The sequence below is a fragment of the Vanacampus margaritifer genome, chromosome 7, assembly GCF_051991255.1.
Source record: "Vanacampus margaritifer isolate UIUO_Vmar chromosome 7, RoL_Vmar_1.0, whole genome shotgun sequence".
NCBI lineage: Eukaryota > Metazoa > Chordata > Actinopteri > Syngnathiformes > Syngnathidae > Vanacampus > Vanacampus margaritifer.
Genome location: NC_135438.1, coordinates 5,791,409 through 5,813,258, shown reverse-complemented (window position 1 = coordinate 5,813,258; position 21,850 = coordinate 5,791,409). Strand labels below are relative to the sequence as shown.

The window sequence follows — 21,850 nt, the reverse complement described above, 5'->3', positions numbered from 1 at the left end:
ATTTTTTTATTTTTTTTTAAAGCATCTTCCTCTTTCCCTGGCTTTATATCCTTATGTGTTTAATAAGAAGATGGGAGTGTGACAAGGAAAATAGAGAGGAAGAAAAAACTGTTTCATAAGAACGCAATGGATGCGGATTGGGGGATGGGGTGGGGGCTTCTTTGCAGGTGCTTGTCAAATCCACCTGACCTCGTCATCCACCTCCTAAATATGCAAAATTGTGCAATAAAAACTCAATCTTAAAACAAAAAACAATGCCTCTTTCACGTGCACAATTCAAAACGTGTTCATCTAAAGAGGTTTCGAAATAAAAATGTCACTAACAAAAAAAAAAAAAGTTTCTCCCACTTTTGCACCTCACATTGTTGTTGCGCAACCGTGACAACGTGCGCCTGGTACCGAGAGTCTCGCAGGTCCCGCTATGATGGACTGCAAGCCAACAAGCATCCGCTATCTTGACTGTCTCCCCCTCACACACGCACGCACGCACGCACACACACACGCGCACGCATACACGCCCGCACACATCAGCGCGCCGTTTTTCTTATCGAACCGAAACTCCAATCAAAAACACAAGCGAAATAAAACAAACAACCGATTTCTTCGCTGTCTGTTAAAGTTGAAACATAAACGAATGTTTGGGAACACCCGCGAGAGAGAGGTAACAATATCGGGGTGTGCTGCGTTTCTTTACACCACCTCCATCATGAGACCACCAGACTAGCGGCTCCAATGCGCTCACGTGGCCGCGCTGGGGGCTCCCTACCTCGGCCACGTCAAGTCAAATATCCCGCTCCCAGATGTGGAGGTTTTACAACAACAAACTCCAGCAATTTAAAACTTAAAAACAACCACGGGCAGCAGAATCCATCACATTGTGTGGACTTTTTTTTTTTTTGCACAAATGTCTAATCTTACTAAATATTGTTAAATAACAGCAGCAGCCGTTCAAAGTTTGACACAATGACTACTTTCCTCCACAGCGTTGTGAGGGAAGATGTTCATACCTGCTGGGACATTCTGTAGAGGAGGTTGCCGTCAGTGCTCTGCTGCTGCCATGTCCCCATGAAGCCCGGCTGCTCAGCACTAGGCGGTCTGGTGCCGAACTGCATGGAGCTCTCACCCGCTCCCCCGGCGCCCGCACCACCGCTGCGACTACTGGAGGGCTCGCTCTCGGGGCCGGCGGCGGCTCCGTGCTCAGCCTGAGGAGATGGAGGAGGCGTGCTGGGCGTCTCCGGGTCACTGCCGGTGGTCGTGGCGGTGGTGGGCTCCTGTGGGGCTGTGTGGCGCTCACTGCTGCCTCTCACATCTGCCTCCTTGGACTTGATGAGAGAGAGAGAGAAAGGAGGTTTGGGGGAGGAGGGGGTGGGGGTGGGGGGTGAAAAGTATAAGTGAACGTGGGTTCTTTCGGGGTTGCCCTTCCTCTTTTGACAAGGGGTGGTGGGGGGGGGGGCAGATGAGTGTGGCAAATTACAATCATGCAACGCGGCCTCGAGTTGGACGCAAAATGGGGACTCGCACCCGCCGCAATGGGAAACACATCTAAAAAAAAAAAAAAAAAAAAAAAAAGTGTCGTGAAAACACACTCGAGTGCATAAAAAGCAACACAAAGCGTCTTACCATCAACTCTGTGTGTGTCCCAGCAAAGTGAAGATGAGGAGTGCGAGCGCGCCACCGGCTTCCTCTCTCTCTCTTTCACTCTCTCTCTCTCTCTCTCTCTCTCTCTCTCTCTCCCTATTCCTCTTTGACCGTGTCCCGCTGCCTTCCACTTCTGTCCTCCTGCTTCTTCACTCTCCGTAGTCCGCCGAGGAAGTGGACACAGCGCCTCAGCCCGACTCGTGTGTGTCTCTGACTGTGTGTGTGTGTGTGTGTGTGTGTGTACGTACGCGTGTGTGTGTGCCGCTCCGGACTGAGATGCTCAATGACATCGCGCCACACGCTTCCTCTCTCTCTCTCTCTCTTTCCTTCTCTCGCTCTCGCACACCTCCTCGGCTCGGGGTAAAGGAGGCGGGGGCAGAGTGAAGGAGGGAGAAGTGGAAGGGGGAGAGGGGGAGGGGGGGTGTCCTGCTGCCTCATTACCATGTTTTTTCTGCCAGCGTCACACTCACACTCGCCCTGTGGGACCGTCCCGACGCGCGCACACACTCACACACACGGTCACGTTCACTTAAAAAAAAAGAAAAAAAAAAAAAGCTTGTTTGATAAATAGAGCTAGAAAATAGCATATGTAAGATGGAAATTTGGGGTTAAAAAAAAGTTACACGAAAGAGAAGTGGACGCCCCCCCCCCCAAAAAAAAACCCCAACAACAACAAAAAAACTGTATTTTATTAAAGTATTTTATATGTCTAGCTTCTATGCAGATTCCAAAAACATAAACATGCAACATTTGATTTTCACTTTTGACTCTAATTTTTCCTTGTTTTCGAATCTGCCCACGTGCCCTGCAATTAACTGATGAGCAGTCCCGTCAGCTGGGAAAAACTCCAGTAACGCTAATGAGGACAAGTGCTATATAAAATGGATGGATTGATGACCATATATATATATATTTTCATTTATGTCCCTTTAGGAGACTATATTTGTGTGTGTGTTTTTTTTTTTTTTTATTGCATTGGATGTGACAGTGTGAAAAGGTGGATCACGAGCCTTAAAAGAGTTTCCCGGACCTGATTTTAGCTTTAAAAAAAAAAAAAACTCCTGTCTTTCACCCCACCCCACCCTGACACACTAATTGAAGAAATTTTCAAATAACGTTAATCTTCATGTTTCATTTTCTCCGTCTAAGAAATTTGGGACGCTAACTAGCGGACTGCAGGCTTCCCGTTCTGTCTCCCCCTGTTGGTTATTATTATTTTTCTTGTTTCTCGGACAGCATGTGACAGCAAAGACAAATTCCTTGTATTTTTTACGTACTTGGCCAGTAAATCTGATTCGGCAGATTTATGTGAAGTACCACATTTTAAAAAAAAAAAATCATTTAGTTTCCTATTATATGTTTTGCATGTAAATGTGTCAAATCACTTCAAAAAACACAAACTTGCCAACCAAACAAAAGGGGAAAAAAATCAATAGACTTGTTCTACCGACAAAAATCCACCGCCTTTGTTTGACTTTCCGCGACTCTAATGAGAGACTAATGGAACGCAGGCAGTCTGCCACCAGTGCGCACACACACACACACACACACACACACACACACACATGACCCCCCCCCCCCTCCCGCAGAGGCTCTCAGATTTTAATTAAGAAAAAAATGAGGAAGAGGTTCCATTTTAGCCAAATTGGTCCCCACAGCAGCAGCAGTCAAAAAGTGAGGAAGGGGGCGCGCACGCACACACATGCACACACACGCACACACACGCACACACTACCAGAGGATAGCTCTATGCATCCTAGAGTGCGCCACATCACCAATGAAGACATCCCATCTGCTTTTTTTCCCTCCTGATCTTGTTTCCAGCCACCTTAAATTCTTCAAAGAAATGACGCCCTTTAAGCTATTTTTTCATGTGCTCAACTGTGGACTTTGTTGAAATATTTACAATGCAAGATCAATTTTGCTTCTTTTTTTTTTTTTGGTTGATTGCGCAACTCCATATTTTCACCTTTTCAGAAAATGGCCGGAGCCCAGACCTAAATCCAATTAAAAGTAATGTAAAATAAATAAATACCACAAGATTAAAAAAAAAAAAAAATGTTAGTAATTATGTCAATTAATTTGGTTGAAAAAGAAGCACAGCCGTTAACCGTTTGGGAAAATCAGAAAACCTGGCAAGAACCCAGAACTAAATCTTATCAAAATCTTGTGAGGGTGCCTGAAGGGGGCATCATGCCCTCACAATCTGACATCCTAGGAGCGCTCCTGCAAGAATGACTGGTCGAACACGCGTCATGCTTGTCAATTTTTATTTCTTTTTATGTTATTTCTGTGGCTGCAAGGGTGGACATCTGGTTAGCACATCAGCCTCGCGGTTCAGACGCTGCGGGTTCAAATCCAGGCACCGGTCTTCCTCTGTGGATTTTGCAAGCTCTTTGTTGGTCAGTTCCAAAAACATGCACGTTAGCTTTATAGCGTAATTGAAGACTAAATTGTTATTAACTCATTCACTGCCATTGACGGCTATAGACGTCAAATATTCATTTGAACTATTTCTAATAGTTTCACTTTTTTTCTACTTTTGTTAACCAGAGTATTTTTTATTGTACATTTAGAACACATATAACATTTGTGATTAATTGTGAGTTAACTAGTGAAGTCGTGCGATTAATTACGATGAACATTTTTCATCGCTTGATGCCCCGAATTTGTAATTATTTTTAAGTCGATTAAATTTTTTAATTGTAATTAATCGCATGACTTCAATAGTTAACTCACGATTAATCACACATTTTACATCTGTTCTAAATGTACAATAAAAAAAAAATTAAAAATCTAGGTTTTCATACTCTTGTTAACAAAAGTGGGAAAAAATGTTAAACTAATAGAATTAGTTCAAATGAATTTTTGACGTCTATAGCCGTCAATGGCAGTGAATGAGTTAGCTGTAACCCCCATTTTTCATGGAAGTCTTGTCAGTTTAAAACATTTTTTTGGGAGTTTATTTATTTATTTTAGTATTTATTTATTTATTGTCCCTAGCCCCATGAAAACAAAAATACAGTATACAAAAGTTGATATATATAAAAAAAAAAATATATATATATATATATATATATATATATATATATATATATATATATATATATATATATATATATATATATTTATTATTATTTCTTTTTTACTTATTGGCTTTTTTCCATTAAATTGCACATTTTTCAATTTCAAATTTTTATTAAATAATACACAAAAATACAGTATACAAAAGTTGATATATTTAAAAAATATATATATTTTTTTTTAACTGAACTTAACTGCTTTTTTTTCAATTAAATTGCACATTTTCAGATTTTTAAAAAAAAAATGTGTTAAATGATTTCTTGTCATGCTAATTTATTTACATTATAAAGCTCTCATTTTATTTATATGTACGGTATTGCAAATATATTTTGTAAATATATTGCATGAAACAAAATGGAGACTGACTGCACACCTGCACGCACAATACATATTTTCAGCTTTCAAGACAATAATTGCACGTTTTAATTCAATTCTCACCATGTTTTATAAATGAAATACTTGATTATGTTTGTATATACACGTATTTACTCTCTTGTCCCTGTAGTCTGACTGATGTAAAAGTTATAATACATGGACTAATTTGATGAAATGACAATATGGAGGCTGAGACCCACTTTTTCTCCAACATGTCTCGGAAATAGAATTTTATTTATTGATGTATTTATTTATTTTTTCAATTCAAGTCACACTCTTCTCTGGTTAATAGCTGTCTTTGTGCACTCGCTGGTAATGGTGGGGATGACAAAAAAAAAAAAAAGGGAAAGAATGGAGAGGTTTGCAAGGAAAATGACAAGATGCTGCAGGTAATGTAAAAAAAAAAAAAAAGATGCATCTTCTTTTTTATTTATTTATTTATTTATTTAAAGAAATACTATTAGGAAGGGCCACCAGCAGCCCCCTGACCTCCCTGGGGGGGGGGGGGGGGGAGGGTCCATGACGAAGACCGTATAATTAACTAGAGGCTCAGCTACGGATCAATTACCAGACAAGCAAGTGATAGGCCAATCAATGCGAGATCATCAGCCTCGTTATCAGTGTTGCAACTCATTAGAGGAAAAAGTGAGGTAGAGAGAAAGGCAGATAATATGGGGGTAGAGGAGGGAGGGGCCAAATGGTGGCTTCTGTTTTTTTTTTTTGTTTTTTTTTTTTGGTGGCAGCGTGAAAGCTCGTAAAGACGGAGCAGCAGTCGGCTCTGCGGCAGCAACCACTGAGGCTTGTGCGGATCAATACAAGAGTGGCTGTGAGGTTAAAGCTCTGCCACTGCATCCTTAGTCCCCAGACACACACACACACACACACACACACACACACACACATTCTGACATGACAACAACACCCCTGCGAAAAGTCTGCATCAGCTCAATGCTCTCATCTAGTCTAGTAGTTCAATGTATGGAATGAGGGAGCGTCACATTCCAAATTTGACCATCTCAAGGGGATTTGTGCCTATTACAGAAGTAACATTCAATTAAAAACAAACAAACACTGGCCTTAGCAAAAAAAAAATGGGCAACGGGTTCTACGCAATGGCTCAGGGCTTGCTACTGTCTGTGAGCATTAGCTCATATTTTTGTCATCTTCTGATGAACTTGGTGAATTAGTTTGAAGTGACCGTCAAGAAGTTGTCATGCATTACCGCAAAATCATGCTAAATATATATATATAATATTTTGAGGGTAATTCCGAGCTCTACTGTACTATTCTTGGTATCCGTTTCTGTAAAATATTAAACTCCAAAGTGTCTTTTACTGTATATGTTTTTTTTTTAAATCATCTTCTTCATGATGCATTTTTTGACTGGTATGACTTGGTACTCCGGAGCAACGTATAGTCAGAAAGATATGTCATTTTGTTAGCTTCTTTGAAGTGCTATTGCTTAGCTAGCACGCTGCTAAGACCCAAACAACAGCTAATGGGCTGCTACTGTCTATGACCTTTTGCTTACATTTTTGTCAACTGGTCTTACATGATTTCTTTAATTAGTTAGTCAGTCAAGAAGTGATTTAGTTAGTTAGTTAGCTAACTAAGAAAAACAAACCAAAAAAAAGTTAGCTAACTAGCAAGCTAGGTTGAAATGGTTTTCCTTAGCTCAGATGCTTCCCGGAAGACATTCAAATTCCTTTTTGTATTTCTTTCTTTCTTTCTTTCTTTCTTTCTTTCTTTCTTTCTTTCTTTCTTTCTTTCACAAGCTATAGCTTAACTCACTTTCTATGACCTTTAGCTTATAATTTTGTCAAATGATTTCACATGACTTCTTTTCTTAGTTAGTTGGTTAGTTAGTGTTCTAGTTAGTCAGCTAGTTTGTCACGTTAGCTAACTAGCAAGCTAATTTGAAGTGGTTTGCCTTTACTGAGACGCTTCCTGGAACATACAAATTCTTGGCAAAAACTTTTTACACGTAGAGGACGTAAAAAAAAAGCTACAACACAATCTGAGAAAAGTTCACCTTCCAAGTGAAACCATGGCACTTTTTCGGAGAACATGGCTCAAGGGCTGCTATTGTCTTTGACATTTGGCTAATATTTTATGTCAATCGTTTCTTAGCTCACTTTCTAGGTGACCTTTAGCTTATAATTTTGTCAAATGATTTCACATGACTTATTTTCTTAGTTGCTTGGTTAGTCAGTGTTCTAGTCAGTCAGCTAGTTTGCTACGTTAGCTAACTAGCAAGCTAATTTGAAGTGGTTTGCCTTAACTGAGACGCTTCCTGGAACATGCAAATTATTGCTTGGCAAAAACTTTTTACATGTAGAGGGGGCGTAAAAAAAAAAAGCTACAACACAATCTGAGAAAAGTTCATCTTCCAAGTGAAACCATGGCACTTTTTCGGAGAACATGGCTCAAGGGCTGCTATTGTCTTTGACATATGGCTAATATTTTATGTCAACCGTTTCCTTTTTTTTTTTTTTTGATAATTTTAGTTAGTTAGTTTCTTTCTTTCTTTCTTTCTTTTACATGCTATTGCTTAGCTCACTTTCTAGGTGACCTTTAGCTTATAATTTTGTCAAATGATTTCACATGACTTATTTTCTTAGCTGGTTGGTTAGTCAGTGTTCTAGTCAGTCAGCTAGTTTGCTACGTTAGCTAACTAGCAAGCTAATTTGAAGTGGTTTGCCTTAACTGAGACGCTTCCTAGAAGACATACAAATTCTTGTTTATAATGACTAAAAGTTTTTACATGTAGAGGGCGTAAAAAAAAAAAGCTACAACACAATCTGAGAAAAGTTCATCTTCCAAGTGAAACCATGGCACTTTTGCTGGGAAAACCGCATTGGTTAGCTCAAGTGACTGTCGGAGAACATGGCTCAGGGGCTGCTATTGTCTTTGATATTTTTTTTCAACTAACACAGTTTTGGTTAGTTAGTTAGTTAGAGTGACATTCCTTAGCTCAAGTGCCGCCTAGACATAGTTGCTAATATCTGATAGCTTTAGTACCGTTTTCATATCAAATGCTACAGAACGATACAGTGTGAGAAGTTTTTACTTACTTCTAAATGAGGAGAACTCAAATGATCAAAATAATAAATGTCACTAGTGCGTTGCGGAGTTTATGAGCTCGAGCGCTGCCTCGACCTAAGCGGGAGCACACGGCTCGGGGCTGCTACTGTCAGTGACCTGATTTGTGGCTTACAGGGATGCTTACGCACATAAATCTGCACCGTCCGCATGTGACAAGGCACGGCGCGTCGATCAGATGGCACTGGGATAGAAGTGTCACTGTTTGCCGACACAGCCACAGGACATCACATGATAGCAACTCGCTTGTGATTGCGGGCGAAGAGGAGAGAGCGGCGGGGGCACCCAAAGGTCTCGGTGTAATGAGACGCAGCCACATGATCGGTGGGGGTCACCCGTCGAGGCGCCCGGAACTCGGTTGAGAACTGCAACTTGTGTCAATACCGTTTGACGTATTTAGAAGACTTGAATAGTCAAAAGGCGGAATTTACAATAAACATTTGGACTAATGACACTGTGGAGAAGTGGGTAAAAAAAGTGACCCGTAGCTGTAGATCCCTGGTTTGATTCCATCGGTACTGACACTGAGATGCAAGGCATGACTGGCCCTGGGATGCCCTGAAACTCCAGCAGTATGAAATTTGAACACAAATTATATTTGTAGTACAAAAATAGCGAAACACATTATTTATTGACTAAGATGTAAAAAATAAATAAATCAAGGTTTAAATGTTAACAATTACAGTAAGTAAAAAAAAACAAAAAAACTGTGTATCCTTGAAAGATGCTATACAAATAATTACTAAATTGTATTATTATTATTATTATTATTATAATTATTATTATTATTCCTAACATTCCACAAACATGCAAGTGAAGTTTAATGAAGACTTTGTCTATACAGTACAGTGAATATAAAAAGTCTGCACACCCCTGTTTAAATGCCAGGTTTGAGTGATGTATAAACATTGAAATATATTATTTTAAAACTTTATGTAATATGAAAACTTAAAACATATAATGTCTTCAAATCGAATGGGGGGGTTGTTTTCGAGAGGAACTTAAAAATACCCAATCAAAATAACATAGTTGCAAAGTTTGGGCTGTTCTTGTAGGCTTTTCCTAACGATTAGCTGGCAACCACTTTAGGGTGCTTCAAAAAAGCAAAATGCTGTATAAAATGCTTTTGTGAATTTAGAATAGGCCTAAAAAGTAAAATGCTCTTTGACAGGAAAAAGGTTTAAGATGTTCTCTCAACTTTTTTACTGGATGAAAGATGAGTGATAATGAGGATGAAGACAACGTTGAGGGAGGAGAAGAAGACTTGGAGTTCCATCGCTTGCCTAATGACTGGGGCGCATCCTCCCGTTCGTTCTCCCTTTCCCCCCCCCCTCCGCTCACACTTGGATAATTCTCCCCTAATCATCTCCACCCTCATTTACTTCCCTGGGAGCTCTCCTTCCCTCCCTCCTTCCTCTCTCCTCACCTCATCAGACAGGCCTCCACCTCATCGCCGCATCGCTTCCATCCCCTCACTTCTGTCCTCTCCCACTGACCCGTGCTCCCCCCCCAGTCACAGGGCCTTGTGTCTCTACCTGCCAGCCTCCCTGACAGCCCCCCGTCCCCCCTTTTCACCCCCCTGAGAGGAGACCGCCTGACCATCCGGAACGCTGCCGTGGCAACCCCTGCCAGCGCCCCCTATTTCCCCCCCCCCTCCCCCCCATGCTTGATCTCCCCTAAACCACAGAGAGTTTGACAAAGTGCTTCTTTGCACTTCTTCTCTTTGTCTCTCATTATTTTGTTTAAAACTTTTTCTTTTTTCTTTTTTTTCTTTGACCTTCCTCTGCTCTTACGTCAGTCCAATCCAAGGTGCTGTCCACTTAGCCCAATAGCCTGACAATGAAACAAAATTGTTACTAGAATTTAGGGCTGGGATTAAAAAAAATCGAATAATCTACATTGAATCGATTTTCCTTTTTTTTTTTTGCGCGCGCAATTTTATTAAATATTTTATCTCTTTTTCCCATAAAAAATTATAAGTAAATAGAATTTTAAAGAATGAATATTTTACTGTTTTCTTGAAATGTGCAGTTCACATAAATTTCAAAATATTTTTTTCACATTTCTGAAAGACCTGATTTGCACTTTAAGACAATTGAGTATCTTTTTAATTTATAATTACAAGTATTGAATTGTGAAAATATTTTCATTTCATCCTTGCTGATGACCAATTTTTATTTGGAATTTGTAGAGTTTTTATTTTCTTGATATTTCAGTCTTTCCCACAGATTTGAAATCTACTTGGGTGGGTGGACTACGGTTGGTTTTTTTTGTTTTGTTTTTTTTGGGTACGTGCTACTTTCGTCTCTTCTAGCCTCAAGATCCAAAAGTGAGTGACGGCGAACTAACGTTACATGCGGTATATCTGATTGCGACACGTTATTTTTTTTAAGACATATTTTTCTTAAATTTTCTTGAAAATTTCTCAGGTGGCGGCCAGTTTACTTGGGTGGCGCGCCCAAGTAATAACATAGTGTGGGAAAAAAATAATTGATGTTTCATAATTAATCATTATCAGATTGAACTGAACCGAATCAAATCAGGAGAAATCGAATCGAACTGAACTCTTGTGAATAAAAATCGAAACGATTGAGGAAATTAGAATCGATACCCAGCCCTACGAGAATGCAGAAGTGATTCTAAAATCCACCAAGATTGGATCAACAATGTTGTCATGAAATCAAGTAAATTGTTTAGCTCTTTGACTGCCAGACGTTTTCAGAAAAGGGATGCCGTGGGTGCCAGCCGATTTAAGCATTTTGACTGATTGGACTCGGGGCACTCTTCGTCGTCCGATTGAACGTCCGCTTGAGCAGAAGTGCTCGGTTGTGCTCCGTGTTTTCCGGCGTTAGCATCGCTAGCCGGTGAGGCTTTATGACGTGATCATAGCCGCTTCCAACTTCGGCGTCAACCTCGGAGTCACCATCATCATCATCGTCGTCATCAATGTGCTCTTTAGCACTGGTTGATGCTTCTCTTCTTTGAAAAAAAAACGATCAAGCGTGAGCTGCTTGCCACCGGTCGCCATTTTCGCTTTCTCAGCCATTGTCCCCTCAACACTCTAGCTCCACCTCACGTCTTCTACTACTGACGCCTACCCGATCTTGTCCAAAGAGAGTCATCGCTGCCATCTAGGGGCCAAAAATAGTCATTAAACTAACTAGATCTGCTTGATACTTTCAGCACAGCTGGCCAAGGCTTTCCTCCACCCGTCCCCCCCCCCCCCCCCCCCCAAAAAAAAAAAAAAACTTGGTGAACGTCTCTTAACGTCTTTGGCGCTCCTCCGTAGGATTTTACTAAACGTTATTTAACGTTTTTGGCAGTCAAAGAGTTAAAAGTCCACATCAGAATGTTATCACTTATTAATTAGAACATGCCCACCTCTCCACAAGGTTTTACCGAAAACTGATTGAGTAGATTTTAACTACTAGGAAGCGAACGTAAACCGTGGCCTTTTCCGCTATGAAGCTTTGTGACTACAAGTTTACAAGTGCAGTGTGTGTATACGCAGATGTGCCGTGAGTGAGGGGTTGTGTGTGTGTGTGTGGGGGGTGGCGGGCAACCAGCTGTGCATGTGCTCCGTGGTGAGCTGGTGAAGTAATGGGAACCACACATTAAATACGGGCCCCAACTTATTGTGAGTAACAGGGAAGTCCGCGACTGCTTTTGATATGGCCAACAGAAAATGACCTCACGCAAGCCGGGAGACATTCCAAAAGATCTGTGCGCCATCTGAAAAAAAAAATAGGCAAAAAAAAATAGAATGCATCTCAGCAGGGATCGAGAAGGGGGAGAACATGTGGTTTACATTAGGCGGCCGAGTATTTATTTATGGCGCACATGACAAGGAACATAACCGCTGACAACACAACAAACATTATGGTGACTCGACGATGCCTCAATAAAATTTCATGTCACACAAACCATCCTGATGTAGTAAAAAATAAAAACACGTAACGATCACCGCTTGATTTATGATGAGTGAAACTAAAAGCTATTATACTTCCGAAGAATTGTTTTAATTTATTTTTGCATGATGGGTCAGTTTCTCCCACAGCAAAGTCTTAGTATAGTTGGAATGTGTGCAGAAGTTAAAGTTATGTCCAGTAGTTGGTAACTTTTATTTATACATGTACCTACTTTTTTTTTTCAAATATATGTTGCTAAGGCAGTTATTTCATTAAAAATGGATAATTACCGGTGCTTGTGCTGTACAAATGACTTTAAAGTAATTTAATTAATTACTAATTACACAATTCATAAATGTAATTAGTTACCAAATAAAGTAATTATTGCATTACTTTTTAAAAAATATGTCTTTTTTTTCAGGTGGTTTCAAAGGCCGTATGTTATTTTATTTGATATTTATTGCATTTTTTAACTACAACTGGTTATGGCAGTTATTTCATTAAAAATGGATAATTACCGGAGCTTGTGCTGTACAAATGACTTAAAAGTAATTGAATTAATTACTAATTACTCAATTCATAAATGTAATTAGTTACCAAATAAAGTAATTATTGCATTACTTTTTAAAAAATATGTCTTTTTTTCAGGTGGTTTCAAAGGCCGTATGTTATTTTATTTGATATTTATTGCATTTTTTAACTACAACTGGTTATGGCAGTTATTTCATTAAAAATAGATAATTACCGGAGCTTGTGCTGTACAAATGACTTAAAAGTAATTGAATTAATTACTTATTACTCAATTCATAAATGTAATTAGTTACCAAATAAAGTAATTATTGCATTACTTTTTAAAAAATATGTCTTTTTTTTCAGGTGGTTTCACAAGCCGTATGTTATTTGATATTTATTGCATTTTTAACTACAACTGGTAGACATACTGTAGGCCCTTTATTTTCTTTGCTATGAAATCGACTTCTCTCTGGCTCACTCACAAACAACAGTTTAAAAAAAAAAAAGTCTCTTGGTTTAGTGATCTCGCTGCTCTGATGAAAACAGCTTTAACAATCTACTAATTAAAGTAACCGTAATAGCGTTATCATGATTGGAAAATAACTAATTAGATTACATGCTACTGAAAAAAGTAACCCATGTCATTACTGACAGTCACAGGCCAGAACGAGAAAAAAAATGCACAGTCACATTAGCCAATCAAAGCCAAACAAGACGATTGGCAGAAAAGACGGAATAAAACTAAAAACGAAATTATACAAAATTACCAAAACAAATCAAATCAAATAAATAACTAAATAAACAAAATGAGACGAGCCCCTACATACAAGTGGCTTAAAAATGGGCCGGCCGGTCTTGGGACCTGCCATAGCTTTAAAATAAAAGTCACTCTAAATTCATAGTGTATGCTAAAGTCTAAGAAAAAGCTCAGTGAGTGCAGAAAGAAGGAGAAAAAAGCTGAAATAATAATGGTTCTACCATCAGGTTTCAATTACAAGAGAGGGAGTGCGGGTTAAGTGAACATCAAGTGGTATTAAAATATATAGGAGGTCACTGGCATTGGGAGGCTTTGTTGAAAGCACTCATGTATTAACACGCGCTTGCACGCCGCCGAGCTGCGTTATTTGATTATTACAAGTGTAGCCGCAGATTTGGCATGACGGCTTTTAACTCGACACTCATCTGGGAACCACTTCCACGCAGAAGAACGTATTTGTATGAAATCGGCGATAGGAGCTCGCCCCGCTCGATTTAAGGACTCAATCGGCTATTACGAAGTATACTGTAAGTAAAGAAGAAAGCTCTAAAACGGAAAAAAGTGTACAAAACGATTGCAAAACTGCGACTCAACTTTCAAGCACCAAAATGTGAAAAACCTAAAGAATAACACACAAACCGAAACCATATTCACAAACACACGATGCAAACCTAAGGACACACACAACCTGAATCTGAACACACAAAATGAAACTGTAGACTCAACCTGACGACACAAGCAGACCACCTGAAAGTGAATAGCTTAAGACCGCACTATCCGGGATCAAGACTTACCTGCGACAAGGAATCAGAGACCAAGACAAGACCAAGACCTTCAAAATGTGGTCTCGAGTGTTGCAACACTAAGAACCGCAGTACCTGAACACTCAAACACACAACCTTAAACTGAAGACTCAACCACGTGTTGTGCCCGAGACTGAGACCAAGAATTGTCTGAGACCAAAACTAACGGAGACAAAAATAGCCTGTTGACCATAAAATCTTTTTTTTTAACCCATTTGATTAAAAAAACAGGACAAGTTTGAACAGATGAATTAATTAAAAAAAAAAATTTCTCAACCGATTTTAATGGAATTTATCAAGTCCACCCAGTCTGAACAAGAGCAAGACTTATGAAACAAGTTCAAGACCTTCAAAATCTGGTCTTAACTGTTACAACACTAACAAACCACACGACCTGAACTCACAAAAACACAACCCAAATCCGAAAGCTCAAAAACCCAATCTGAAATTGAGTACACAACCAATTCATATTAAACTTGAAGACACCCGAAGAAACAAACACGCACGACCCAGACACAACCTGAAACGAAAAAGGCAAAACCTGAATCTGAAGACGCAAGCACACAACTTCCAAGCTACTGTAAACAACGAACAACACAGCTTACTATTGCCGCTAGTTAACTTCTTCTTAAACTTACTTAAGCTAAGAAAATGCTACGTAAACAGCTGGCTATTTAGTAACATTTTCTTTCTGGAGAGCTCAGTATTGTTCATTTGGTCATTTTACCGATTAGACATGGCATCATCATTTCTCTCCTTTTTTTTTTTTTTTTAGTATGTGGGTGCGTGCGTGCGTGCGAGTGTGTGTGTATTCATTAGTTCACCTAAAACCTATTAAAAAATCCCATACCGTTCACCTAAACCGAACACTTCCAGCCAGAGTCGTGAGGCCGTCAGGAGACCCGAGGAAGGACCAAAGAAAGGAAAGGAAAGTGAAATCCAGACACCACCCACCAGGCCACCAGTTCCCATCTACCCTAAACCTCACACAATCCTTCTACGATTCTTCTGTGTTGACCATTCTTGTCTGTCCTCATTTTAGTGTCTGTCCTCCGTCTTGTCTTGTTCCATCAGCCCCGTAGAGGCCGAGCGATGGCCTCGCCATCCCCAGAGGCGACAAGACATAAAGGGGCTGTGAATGGATGGATGGATGGATGGTGAAGGGGACGAAACCGGCGGCTAAATTATTAAGTGAAACCCGGCTTCACTTTGAGACACACACACACACATCCAGTATGCGGCGAGAGGGTAAAAGCATTAGAACATTTAGCCCCCTGAATGCACCCGACAACTCCACTACATGCTAACTCGCGTCAAAATCATCAAACTGGGCCCGGGGCTCTTAAAATTTTTACGCTATGGCTTGAAGGGACGTGGCGGAGCCTCGGAGGCTTTTTCCGAGAGTGAGTGGCCCTGTCATCGCAGCCATCGTCGCCGATAAATAAGTAACGACGCTAAGCAGCATCGCCGCAGAGATGACGGCGCCAAGTCACTGTGAACATCAGCGAGCCGACGTGTGCGAGTGTGCGTGTGTGCCCTCTGACAGCTTCCGAGGGTGGGAGGGGGGGGGGTTTGGTACCGGGGCGGCAACCGAATGTGCTAAAGTGGGCTTTTGTTCACTTAGGTTGCACCTGGCCTTGATTTCCTGAGGACAAGGCTGGAGCACACCAAGGCCAAGCTCCTCTTTAATTTGCCACATCAGGAGACTCGGATGATGGCCCATTTGGCCAGCGTTGGACTCCCGGTACCCATGTTAAGACTAACAGGGGAGCCAGGAACACGAGCACCCGGTACTTAGTGGCAAACAGGATTACGCAAGACGATGGATGAACTATAGCAGCGGTTCTCAAACTGGGGTTCCCGGATTCCCAGGGGGGCCAAAATTGGGGGGTCTGCGAAATACTTACTAGTGTTACCTTATTTATATTGTCAACTTTTTTTTTTTTTTTTTTAAAGAGCTTACCTACTGCGGGTTGCAACCGATTAATCGTGTCATATCTCTCCGCAGTGCTTCTTGAACTTCCAACATAAAAAATAAAAAACTTTGAATTTCAATTCTGTATGGACATCAATATGGGCAATTAGAGATGCAGTTGTCAAGATCGGTCTTGGTCTCGGGACCGGTCTCGAGACCAAGACCGATCTTGACAACTACATCTTTAATTGCCCATATAAATTTGTAAGGGTCTCAGTCTCGTCTTGGAATCGAAGGCATTTTTACACGGTCTTGTCTCGATCTCAGACAGGGCGGACTCGGGATCTTGATCGAGGCTGGTCTAGACCAGGTCAGTACTACTGTGATCTGTGAGAATCACAGAATGCAGGGTTATTATAGTTTTGGAATTTTAATTTTTTATTTAGTTTTTAAGTTTTAATTCTTTATCAGGGTGGTACAGTTAGTTTAATTATTATTATTATTTTTTTTTTTAAATGTTTAGCTGTACTTATTTTCAGAATTATTTTTTGTTTAAAAAAAAAGTGTATTATTTGTGCGCAATATTTAATAAACACCGCGGTAAAATAAAAAAGTAACACATTTCTTACCTAGCGTTGCATTTCGGCTGCTTTTCTATTGGCTGCTGCTGGATGACGTCACTTCTGCGTGACACACTTTCAAACATCCTAATAATGCTAATAATAATAATGGTACGTTTTCACTATAATTATAGTTCGTTTTAGTTAGTTTTGTAAACATAAAATGTAGTTTCAGTTAGTTTTTGTTTTCAATTTTATTTTATTTCGTTAACAAAATTGTTTTTTTGAATTTTAGTTTTATTTTTTTCGGTAGTTTCCGTTAACTAAAATAACCGTGCTTTCCGGTGGCGCCAAGAGTGTGCCCAAAAAAATATTATATATTTATCCAAAATATTAAAGAACTTAACCAAAATGTGATCTTTTCCAAAGAATGATCTGAATACATTTCCAAGTAACTTTTATGCTAACTCGTCAGCATGATTTTTTGGGGGGGTTGAAATCGCACTAAAAACGTTGATAACACTCGAACAATTTTGGAGGGAAAAAAAAATCTGTGAAGTTACACATTTATGCTGATTGAGACTAAAATTGGCATGCTGACGCTAAAATTGCAGTCAGTTTTTTTCTAGCACATGAAGTTTTTCCTCCAGAGTTTACCCTCCATATTAAGCAAAATTCCACTGATTAGCTGTAGTAAGACTGTAGTAAGAAGAAATGATTATACGATTGGACTCATCTACAGTGCCGTGGCAACTTGTTTGTGCAGTCACAATTGAAACTTGTTGGCAGCTCCCAATAGTCAGAACGATCAATATCCGCAAACAGAAAACTGGCATGGGGGTGGAATTGGGTTATCACACCACATATTTATCTTATTTAAGCTCTCTAATTCCATGAAACTAAATTATTTTTTTCCCCCTTTTCAAAAGGGTTCAAGAATAGGAAAAAGTGGTTTTGAGGAAGATTGAATTTTCCAAACACAAACAAAGCAACAAAGGGCAGTTAATCCGATGAAAAAAAACCTCTTAATAAACTAGCAAATCAATGTAATTGTTTTTAAATGCAGCAACTATTAAAACCTTGAATTTAATTCATTTTGTGAGTCGGTTGCTAATGTAATTAATGGTAATCACGACGGCTTTTTTTTCAACGCAGTAATGGGTAAAACAGAACATTTTAACGTACGTGTATGAGCGTTGAAGTGTTTGAAACGGGACACGGTGGCACTGTGATGTGTGAGATACAACAAAAAAAAACGTTTGTGTGCCAGCGAATGCCCTTCATTTTCTGTGTGTGTGCGTGTGTGTGTGTGTGTGTGTGTATGCAGCTCCGCTCATGGCGAGGCCGTCTAATTGCAAGCGGAGACTCCTTTAATTAACACACAGAGAGGGTCCCGGGGGGGGTACGAGCGGGCACGGCGCATATGTGACGAGATCCTTCGCAGCCAACCTGCGGGACGCGCGAGCCTAATCAGAGCCTTTTAAGTCGTGCCACGCTCGCGTCGGAGGATTCACCCGAGATGCACTTCTTTTTTTTCATCTCGAGAAACCAAATAAGCAAGAAAGTAGAATATACAGTATATACATATGAAATCGTCAATGTCTTATAAATGCAATTATGCCATCTAGAGGCAGAAAAATGACCTCAACACAAATCAATATCACACCTGTTTTTTTTTTTTACAATACAGTACATCTTTTTAATTGTAACTAAATTTTATGAATTATTATGAAATTATTGTATCAATTACCAAAAGATGCAGCCATATTTCTATTAGTTTAGCATTTTTTCCACTTTAATGTTAATGAGTATGAAAACTTTTACAAATATTTTATTGTACATTTTAGTGTACCTTTAGAGCAGATATTAAATTTGCGATTAATCGTGAGTTAACTAATGAAGTTATGCAATTAATTACAATTTTATATATATATTTTTTTTTCTTTTTTTCTTCCCGCTCATTTTCCCATTTTCATTTTTGCTTTAAAAATAACCCAACCAGATATTAAATTTGCGATTAATCGTGAGTTAACTCATGAAGTTATGCAATTAATTCCAATTATATATATATATTTTTTTTTTCTTCTTCTTCCCGCTCATTTTCCCGTCTTCGTTTTTGCTTTAAAAATAACCCAACCAGATATTAGATTTGCGATTAATCGTGAGTTAACTCATGAAGTTATGCAATTAATTACAATTATATATATATATATATATATATATATATATATATATATATATATATATATTTTTTTTTTCTTCTTCTTCTTCCCGCTCATTTTCCCGTCTTCGTTTTTGCTTTAAAAATAACCAAACCTTATTTTTTTTCACTATTCCTTCCAATTTGGACAGGAGCCCCACCGTCAAAGACGGATTACATCACACCACAAATCAAAGCCAATCAATCTTACGTCCCTGGAAGGCATCACTCTGCTAATGAATAATTACGGCTTTCCAAATAGGAAGTAGCCGTGCCAAATTGTTGCCACCGCCGCCATCTTTTAGGAAGCTTGACGACTGATGAGGAGGGAAGGCTGTGCGGTTCTCGAAGACAGGAAGTTGACACGGGAAGATGAGAGGAAACATTACGGTCATAACAAGCGCTACTGTAGTAGGGCCTTTAGGGAATGGAGTCTTTCAAATGTCATGAAAGCGCCACCTCTGGTGGCATACAGTACTGCAGAAATAAGCAAGACCATTTTTTTTTTCAGTTTTCAATGTTTGTCGGCAAGAAAAACGTTTTTTTCCCCTTTCATTTCATCTCGTCTCGTTTTAGCTTTTTTCTTGTCTTCTAAATTTCAAATATTTAATAAATTACATTTTTTTAATCTCTTATCTTGAATTCCACTTTTCAGTGTGGATTGTTAATGACTTATTTAGGTGATTTTTTTGTTTTGTTTTGTGAAATAATTATTCTTAATTAAAGTTTTAATTGCCGTAATTTGCTTTAATGTAAATGCCTGTTAGCAAAAAATACAAGAAATATTGACAAGAAATTTCGATTTTTATTTTAGTATATTCATGTATAGTCTCAATATATTAACTTGTTGCTGTTTTTTTTTTTTTTAAGTATTTCATTTAAACCACTTGGCTCGATGGACAATTGGCTTCAAATTGCAGAAAAAGAAAATTGATTCCTCTTTCCTTAATTCTTGATTAGTATTATTCAAACAAATTTGATCCCAAATTTCAACACCGTCACAATAATACAAGACTGTAAACAAATAGTGGATATCTTTTTCAGTTATTACTTTCTTCAGGCATTATTGGCTACAATGGCCTTGCAGGAACACCGCATTTTATGCTTGACACCACGTGAATACATTTTTATTGAGATTAATTACCAAAAAGAATCGCCTCCGTCCATGAACGAGGGTGGATTTAAAAGTTTCTCTACTTTGAACATTGGACATGTGATGCACTGCAGATGAGGACACGTAAACACAAATAAAGCGGATTGGACGGAGAGAAAGTAAAGTAGTAGTACATAGTCCTCAATCCGGCACATGATGTGTGCAGGGGGAGAAAAATATCGAATTGTCCCACCCGCGAGAGCAAATAGAGGAAGTGGCGGCGGAGACAGTGAGGGAAAGCAGCGGGAAGAACAGCGGGGTGGGCTGTGCTGAGAAGAGGGGGCGTGTTGTTTGAAAAGTGACTGACTCAGCGATGGCCATTTGAGAAGAATCACACAAACACACACTCGGACACAGGACGGGTACAACCTCTGGCTGATTTATTTCATGTGGTCTATTATTCTGCTTATAACCACACATAATCAATATTTTTTTTTCCATTCACTCCTTCTCCAAATGTATTGGAACAGAGAGGACGATTTGTTTATTTTTTAAGTAGACTGAAATCTAGGTTTTAAAATATGAACATGAGATTAGATCAGCATTTTGGCTTTGATGTTTAGGCATTTACGGTACATCAGAATCTTACAAATAATTTAGAAAATAGCCACTGGACAGACAGATAGCTATCTAGCTAGCTAGATAGATAGATAGATAGATAGATATCTCGCTAGTTTGCTAGCTAGCTAGCTTGTTTGCTCTATCTAGCTAGATAGATAGATAGATAGATATCTCGCTAGTTTGCTAGCTAGCTAGCTTGTTTGCTCTATCTATCTAGGTAGATAGATAGATAGATAGATAGATAGATAGATAGATAGATAGATAGATAGATAGATAGATAGATAGATAGATATCTTGCTAGTTTGCTAGCTAGCTAGCTTGTTTGCTCTATCTATCTATGTAGATAGATAGATAGATAGATAGATAGATAGATAGATAGATAGATAGATAGATAGATAGATAGATAGATAGATAGATAGATATCTCGCTAGTTTGCTAGCTAGCTAGCTTGTTTGCTTTATCTAGGTAGATAGATAGATAGATAGATAGATAGATAGATAGATAGATAGATAGATAGATAGATAGATAGATAGATAGATAGATAGATAGATAGATAGATAGATAGATAGATAGATAGATAGATAGATAGATAGAGCAAACAAGCTAGCTAGCTAGCAAACTAGCGAGATCGATATAATCAGGGGAACGAATGAATCACCACCACCCTCATAAAAGTACATTATTGTGAAAGAGCATCTGATTTTTTACACCATCCAGATATGAATCTCCGATTACAAATGTCTTGTAACTTCAAGGGGGAAGTCAACAGGGCCTTTTACGAGAAGCACGCAACAGATGATTTTCAGCGAGGCTCGGGAGGGAGCGAGAGAAAGTGTAAAGAAAGCACAAGCTAGGGAGACATAACTGCAAATGACTCAAGCCAGCGGGGAAATTCCTTAGACAGCACAACTAGCAGCGAAGGCTAAACACTGCCGCCGCGTCTGGGTGTTGGCAGACACAAAACACAGCCGCGGTACCGGGGCCCCAAACGCACCTTCTAAAAGCTATTGTGACCCTTATCAACATTTACCATCGACCTTATCTATACGATGTGCTCATGCGTGCTAGCGCACTACTTCAAATAAATTTCAATTTGAATGACAAAAGCAACAATATGTAGCGGTTGTTTTGCTAACCGTATAATTATATGCTTCAAAACGAAGCAAGAAATGTTCCCAAGTTGAGCCCGCGGGCACTGTGACATCAACTTAAGTTAACAGCAGGTGGCAGTACAAGACAAAATGGCCGGCCCCTAAGATGAGTAAAAAGAGGTCTTATTAT

General features: G+C 39.3%; 1 protein-coding gene across 2 annotated transcripts in view; it reads right to left on the bottom strand.

Moving 5' to 3' along the window:
• bnc2 (basonuclin zinc finger protein 2) overlaps positions 1 to 21,850 on the bottom strand; it is a 208,742-nt gene that overhangs the window by 114,179 nt on the left and 72,713 nt on the right. For both annotated transcript variants that reach the window (XM_077571810.1, XM_077571811.1), the window contains exon 2: positions 1,008 to 1,322. In XM_077571810.1, the coding sequence (XP_077427936.1) occupies positions 1,008 to 1,322 (315 nt within the window). The remainder of the gene's footprint in view (positions 1 to 1,007; positions 1,323 to 21,850) is intronic.